We start from the raw sequence: 8,055 nt of genomic DNA on the forward strand, positions 1-8,055 counted from the left end.
TTGGTCATTTTAATTAATTTCCATGATTGTCACTATTGATTACAAACTTGGGTCACTATTGATGTTATACCATTTTATTACGATTTATAAAGGAGGAATATTATAACATATATTTTCTGAAACAATTAATCAAATATACTTATTCTTTAAAACATTTAATTTAAGTAATAATGTGACATAATAATATAAATGATTATATAATATAATAATTTGAATAATAACATCACACAAGCATGAACGATTGTGCTACAGAATAAAGGTTAATATACTAGCACAACACTTATCTTTAATTTTCATAAATAATTGAAGTTGCAATGTTGGTTCTTTTCATTTTTCTTACCAGAATTTCAGAATTAAGATTACATAAACAAAATTATAAATAAATTATTTAGACAATTATAAAATTTATAATATTTTCAAAAATATTCAATAAACATGTTATTGTCATTTTACAAAAAGAATGTCCAGAAAATAAATTCTAAAAAATTCTAAAAAATTACAAGAAGACATGTAACACAAATTTGACACACTTTCTTAAAATAATTTCTCACTAAAATCTACAAGTCAAAACCATAATCTAAAAATTGGAAATGAAATTAAACTTCTCAAATTTAATTTTTCACGCAGAAAATACTAGATTTGGTTTATTATAGAATATTTAGTGATTTTTCAAAGATAGAGCAAAATCTGTCCAAAAATTCAGATTTAATTAACATCTCATATAAATTCGTTCAAGACTAAGAATTGATACAAAAAATTTTGAATGTTCTAAACATCATTCTTAATAACTTTCTAGACGAAACCATCTTGAAATTTTGAGTATAAAAATGTCTAGAAATTGGTACAAATTTTTTGCATTTGTCTCTGAAATTAGACGACAAATATATTTTTTAAAATAGACCATTTATTTTTTTTAGAGACAAACATGATGGAATGAAAAACTTATATCATATTGAAATAGTCTTTTACGTAGATGATATACACGAGGAGAGCTCTACAAAATGAATGGTTTAGATCATCAAAACAAGGCCTGTGGTGGACTCCACGAGCCTCTGAAGTTCTCTCAAGTTTATATTTAAACTTGAGAAAAACCCAACCCATAATGAAACATATTAGTTTTTGAAAAAGGGTTTATTACACTTTATACCCCTAAACTATTGCCAAGTTATCTATTTAGTCTATTAACAATTGATTGAATCTAGTCACTAAAGTATATAACTAAAAATCTATTTATGCCCTAAACTATCTATTCAATCTATTAAGTCTCTAAAATATTTAATTCAAACATATCTAGTCCTTGAAATGATTATAAAATTAAAATATAAGTCCATAAGTATTATAAATTAATAAAACACCCTATCTAGTTAAAATTTTATTTCAAAATTTTTTAAATTTTTATTCTCTATTTGAAAAGTGGGATATCACTTCCTATGGTGAATTTCCTTTATAAGAATAATTATCTATAGCATTTTCTTACTTATCTTATATAATGGTTACATGCTTTTTTTTATCAAGTATTATATGTTAGATTTCGTTGATAATTTATAATTGATTATTTTTAAATTTTTCTCCAAGTTCTTTTTATAATTCAATTAATGTATTATTTTGTTCTATTATTATTTGTAACAAAATGTTATTTATTAAGTAATAATTTTATTGGTAAGACCGATAAACTAGACTCTAATACTAATTTAAACACACAACAAAATAAAATACTTTTTAAAGAAAAATAATTAAGATTTTCTATAATAAAATCTTAACTAGGTAGGATTTACTAATTTATAATACTTATAGATATATATATTTTATTTTTGTAATCTTTTGAAGAAGTAAATAAGTTTAAATTATATATTTTAAGTGCTTAATAGATTCAATCGATAGTTTATGGATTAAATAAACTTTGATTTATATATACTTTAAGAACTGAGTAGACTCAGACAATTTGACGACAGTTTAAGGATAGAAAGTGTAATTGAAAAATCTCTATATAACATCATTGAGACTTATGATTAAATAAATTTAATAGTTAGTGTTGTTTCTCAAAAAATGAAATGCATTTAAGTATGAACAATTTCACTAATACATTAATAAAATAAAATAGTTTGTTTGTCACACCTCGATTTTTCAAAGATTAATTAGGCAAAAATTAATTAATATAAGTGTGAGGTTTTTAACAGAAATCTCATTGTCATTCAAAAAATTATCAAAAATCATTTTCTTTACTTTTCAAAAGTCAATAAAAAAAATCATTGATAGAAACTATGATCCCACTCTTTGTGTATTACATTGAATATAATATATTATTTACATACAAAATGCCCAAAGACTTATAATAAATGAGAGGGTGTTACCATTTATAAGAACGACACTCAACCTAAGAAACAATTAAAAACACTACGGCTCATCATCATCTTATAACTATGAAAAGGCAAAACTTGATCCTTAAGTTCGAAAAATATTCCCTGTACACATATACAGACAGAGAGTGAGCAAACCACTAACTCACCAAGCAATCTCATATTGTCACAATAAAAGACATGCGGGTACAGTGATACCATACATATACATAAAATCATAACATGCCAAAATCTTATAATTTTATGAATTAATCCTTTAAATTAAATTTATTTAATTAACCCCCAAGTAGTTAACATAAATAAATAAACATGCTCAAAATGTGACGCCCCAATTTCTACTCTAAGGGTTAGGGTAACGTCACTAAAGAGTCCTTTGGTCAATAGTTAGGTAAGATCCCAGGAAGGTCGGAGGAGTCAATATAGCTTCCTTTCTAAGTCCAACCATCTTAGATAGTAAGCTATCTTTTTTATAGATCTTAAGAGGTATTAACACATAGTCTCGTAAGTAACGCGGAGATAGTCATAGGATTACAAAGATATATATAAGCAAATAATAATCACAGTGTTTCAAAACTTAAATTTCAAAACGAGTTCCATTACTATTACATTCCAAAAAGCATGAATAGACTCATAAGCAAAATGGCTTCTAATTTTTTCTAAGGCAAACATAAGTCTTCAAATGTCTCTGATTCTCTGTCAGCCTCGTATGTTTGTTTGATACCTGGCATGCAATGCTATGAGCTTTGAATGCCCAGTAAACACACACATACCCCGTCCATTTTTCCCAATTCAATACACAATGGCAATCAAAACAATAGAGAAAAAAAGATGATATTCAAGAAAATAACAAAGGTTACAAGGTTGGTTGTTAGTAAACTAGAAATCCCCCAAAGAGACTTCGTCCTCTAAATCACATGAATCGGACGCGGAATATTTGGTATGCCCCTTCTTTTGCTACTTTGTTGCAGAATTTACCTCGGATGCCTACTAACGGTTATCTACCGCGTAACGCCAACCGCAGGGCCTCTAAAGAGATGGTAATAATGGGCCTTTCCCAAATCCATCCTTACACCAAAATACCTAGGGTCCGAATACAACCGCTCCGTTCTAGGGTTCTGAAACAAACACTTGCGCAAGACTTTACTTTTAAGGGGAACACATCCCGCTGATCAATTTAGTTTGAACATAACTTTATCTCATAAAAATACTCATATTTTCACGACCCAAACCCACCCTTATAAGTTTAGTGCCGTAATTGGCCAGTAATCTTGGGATTACCAAAGGCCTCTGAACAAATTAAACAAAATACAGAGGCTAGTGGAAGCAAATACAAACAAATAATGTTCATGGAGCTATGTAGACAAACATGTGACAAAAAATTTGAAACTTAATTTACATAATTAAGACATCATACCCACGTCACCATCTATACATACAGACAAACAAAAGGCTTGTTCAAACTTGACAAAAGAAATAAAAAAGATCCATAACATGATTCACCAAACAATGACCACTACAAAACGGGAACCTCCTTGGGAGGCATTGTAGTTGGCTGACCAAACAAATCTCCAGGTTGCAGCTTGGGCCTGGTCACGCGCTTGATCTTCAAACAGTTTCAGAAATCAGAGTTCATATCATAAACAAATTCAGATTCATACACTTAATCGGAAGTCAGGAGCAGTTATATGTGGTACATCTATTAGCTACCATATCAAAGTGGTCCTGGGACCCACATGCATAGTCAATACCGACGACCTTAAAGGTCCATATCTTGTGCACAAGTAGCCATGGTATTGTTTCCCTCATGCGAGGGCCATGTGAACATAGACCACAACATTGTGTCCTCCGGGCAAGGGCCATATGATCATAAGCCACGGTATGGTTTCCCCCGGGCAAGGGCTATATAAATATAAGCCACGGTATTATTTCCCCCGGGCGAGGGCCATGTGAACTAAGGATGCCACAAATACTTTTCAGAAAATTAGACATTCATTCATTATTCATAAAATAGCATTTCAAAAACCAAATCATATCTTATTATTCTGAACGTACTTATCATAAAATATAGCTTTACAGAGTTATTACTCGCAGATAGCTCCGATAGCAGAATGGACAGAGTAGACAGATCGGATAGTCTATGGCGCGTAAACGCAGTTCTGGAAATTCTAGAATTTGTGCTGTCCTCCCAGAAGTTTCTAAATTTTTACAGTCTGCTCGAGCGACCAAAGTGGCGCTCCAGCGAGGACCCTTTTTCTCAGTCTTTCGCTCGAGCGACCATCGAGTAGGAATTTCATGTATCCAATACTTTTATAGACCGCTCGATTGACAGAAGTTACGCTCGAGTGACCACCTTTGTTTGTGAACCCCCGCTTGAGCGTAGGAAGTTGTGCTCAGGCGAAGACCCTGTTTTCATGAAGGATTCTCCAAAATGAGGTATAATTGTGCCATGCATGTATGAATTTCATGGAGCTTAACTCAAAATATGCATGCATGCATGTAAGCAATTCAACTCCGTGCTTCCATTTTGATGATATTCATAGCTTCTTTTCTTCAATAACATGCCAATAAGTTCAAAATGAGAGGAATTCAACTATTATATGCCATAACTACATGAATTAGTGATGAAGGCCATACCTAGTGTTGAATTCAAGTGTACTATGGCTCCAATCTTTGAATCTTCCACTAATTCTCTACAATTCTCCTCTTTCTCTCTCTAAATGTTGAACTCTCCTCTCTCCTCTCTCAATTCTTAGCTAAATGTGTATATAAAATGAGCTCATAAGCTTAATTTGGGTCTTATATAGGATGTGATTAAGTTAGCCTAATCAAATATGGTTAGGATTAAATAATTAGGCTTAACTCTAATAGGTTCCTCCATGATTCTGCCAATCAACTTTCACTAACAGAATTTCCTTGTTCCTCAATCTTTTGATTCTTCGATTAACAATTTGGATTAGTTGTTCATCGTAGGTATAATTACCTTTCAGTAGTACGTGCGTCGGTTCAATCGCATATAATGGATCCTTCAAATAATCCCGAAACATTGAAATATGGAAAACATTATGCATTTGCTCCATGACCGGAGGTAGGGCCACTTGACACGTTACCGGATTAATTTTCTCAATAATTTCATATGGCCCAATATATTGCGGTGCCAATTTGCCTTTAACCCCAAATCGAGTTTGCCCTTTCATTGGAGTCACTTTGATGAACATGTGATCACTGAATTTATATTCTCTGTCTCTCCTCCGAACATCCACATAAATTTTTTGACAACTTTGTGCAGTTTTCAAACATTGTTGTATCAACTTCACTTTCTTAGTTTTTTCTTGCACAAATTCTAATCCAAACAAAGGTCTATCACCTACTTTGGCCCAACAAACTGGAGATCGACGTTTCCTCATGTACAAAGCTTCATAAAGAGCGATCCCAATGCTAGAATGATAGATATTGTTGTACACAAATTCAGCTACTGGTAGGTAGGTTTCCCAATTTCCTTGGAAGTCTAACACACATTCTGAGCATATCTTCTAAGGTCTGTATCGTTCTTTTTGATTGGTCATTCGTCTACGGGTGGTAAGCACTACTCAACCTCAGTTCGGTTCCCAAAGCATGTTGCAAACTCTGCTAGATGCTTGAAATGAACTTGGGGATACTGGTACATCGTGTATTCTCACAATTTCATTCACATAAATGTTAGCTAATTTATTCCAATTATAAAAAGTTTTGACAGGTAAGAAATGTGCGGATTTAGTCAAACGATCAACAATTACCCCGATAGAGTCCATACCTCTTGAAGAACGAAGAAAACTGACAATGAAATCCATCGTAATATGATCCCATTTCCATTTTAGAATTGGAAGCGGCTAAAGTAATCCAGTGGGTCGTTGATGTTCGGCTTTTACTTGTTGACAGTGCAAACACTTAGCTACAAAATCAACAATAATTTTCTGTATTCCAGGCCACCAGAAATTTTGTTTCAAATCATGGTATATCTTTGTATTCCCCATATGCATAGCAAATTTGGAGTTATGAGCTTCAGTCATAAGGCGCTTTCTCAATTCTAAACAATCTGGTACATAAAGTCTTCTTTGAAATCAGGACATTGTCTTTGAACACAAATCTGAGCCTTGGTTTTGAATTAATCTCATCGACAATCTTCTTCAGAAATTCATCTTGTAATTGCTTTTCTTTAACTTCCTCAACTATGGCCCATTGTGCAGAAATGGCGGTTAGAGCTCCGCTCTGTTCACGCAAAACCACTTCAATTTCATTTTTTCTAGATCACACAACAATTCTTTTTTGGCCAGTGAGCAAACATGAAAAATTCCCAATAGACTTTCGGCTCAAAGCATCTACAACTATATTTGCCTTTCTAGGATGGTACAAAATCTGCAAATCATAGTCTTTTATCAACTTGAGCCATCTTCTCTGTCTCATGTTCAGTTCCTTCTAAGTAAAGAAATATTTCAGACTCTCATGATCTGTATACACTTCACAAGTTGTGCCATACAGATAGTGACGCTAGATTTTTAAAGAAAAAAACTACAGCTACGAGTTCAAAGCCATAGGTTGGGTAATTCTTCACATGTGGTCGGAGTTGGTGAGAAGCATAAGAAATCACCTTACCATTTTGCATTAGTACACACCCCAAACCTTTGTATAAAGCGTCACTGTAAATTTGAAACCCATTAATACCATTGGGCAAAGTTAAAATTGGTGCAGTTACTAACCTGGTTTTTAACTCTTGAAAGGCGAACTCCTGTTGATCATTCCAATCAAATGATACATTTCTCTATGTCAACCGTGTGAATGGCCTGGCAAGTTTGGAGAAATCTTTTGCAAATCTTCTATAACAGCCATCAAGTTCCAGAAAACTACAAACTTCAGTCATTGTAGTTGGTCTTGGTCAGTTCACAATAGCTTCAACTTTCTGTGGGTCAACTGCTACACCATCCTTATTGATCACATGCCCTAGAAACATCACATTGTCCAACCAAAATTTAACATTGGAGAGTTTTGCATACAATTTTTTTTCCTTCAGAATTTGTAACACAGTTTTTAAATGGTTTTCATGAACTTTCCTGCTTTTGGAATAAATCAAAATATCATCAATAAATACCATAACAAACTCATCAAGAAATTGTTTGAACACCTTATTCATTAAGTTCATGAAAGCAACAGGTGCATTAGTTACTCCAAATGGAATTACCAAAAACTCATAGTGCCCATATCTAGTCCGGAAGGTGGTTTTCTCTATGTCTTCTACCTTAACATTCAATTGGTGGTATCTGAATCTAAGATCAATTTTGGAAAACACTTAGGCTTCTTGAAGTTGGTCAAATAGATCATTTATTCGGGGTAGTGGATATTTATTCTTGACAGTTACTTTGTTCAATTCCCGGTAGTCAATGCAATAACCTCAAAGACCCATCTTTGTTTTTGACAAACAAAACTGAAGCACCCCAAGGTGAAGTACTGGATCGGATAAACTTTTTGTTTAATTAATAGTTTTTGAAGTTGGACTTTCAGTTCTTTTAACTCATAGGTTGATATTCTATATGGGGTTTTGGAAATTGGTTGTGTTCCAGGCACTACATCAATAGTAAATTCAATTTCTCTATCAATCAAATCATTGGGTAGTTCATTTAGAAACACATCAGGAAATTCATTAACTACAGGAATAGCTTCCACATTA

At 32.8% G+C, this 8,055-nt stretch overlaps 1 protein-coding gene across 1 annotated transcript; it reads right to left on the bottom strand.

Moving 5' to 3' along the window:
• Positions 1-5,218: 5,218 nt before the first annotated feature.
• LOC145813048 (uncharacterized) lies at positions 5,219-6,206 on the bottom strand. The gene is made up of 2 exons (XM_082908310.1): positions 6,148-6,206; positions 5,219-5,792 (listed from the first exon to the last, which is right to left on the bottom strand). The coding sequence occupies exons 1-2, from the start codon at positions 6,204-6,206 to the stop codon at positions 5,219-5,221; spliced, it is 633 nt and encodes a 210-aa protein (XP_082764436.1).
• Between the last annotated feature and the right edge of the window lie 1,849 nt (positions 6,207-8,055).

The sequence above is a fragment of the Camellia sinensis genome, chromosome 15, assembly GCF_055761805.1.
Source record: "Camellia sinensis isolate YWXY chromosome 15, ASM5576180v1, whole genome shotgun sequence".
Classification (NCBI taxonomy): Eukaryota; Viridiplantae; Streptophyta; class Magnoliopsida; order Ericales; family Theaceae; genus Camellia; species Camellia sinensis.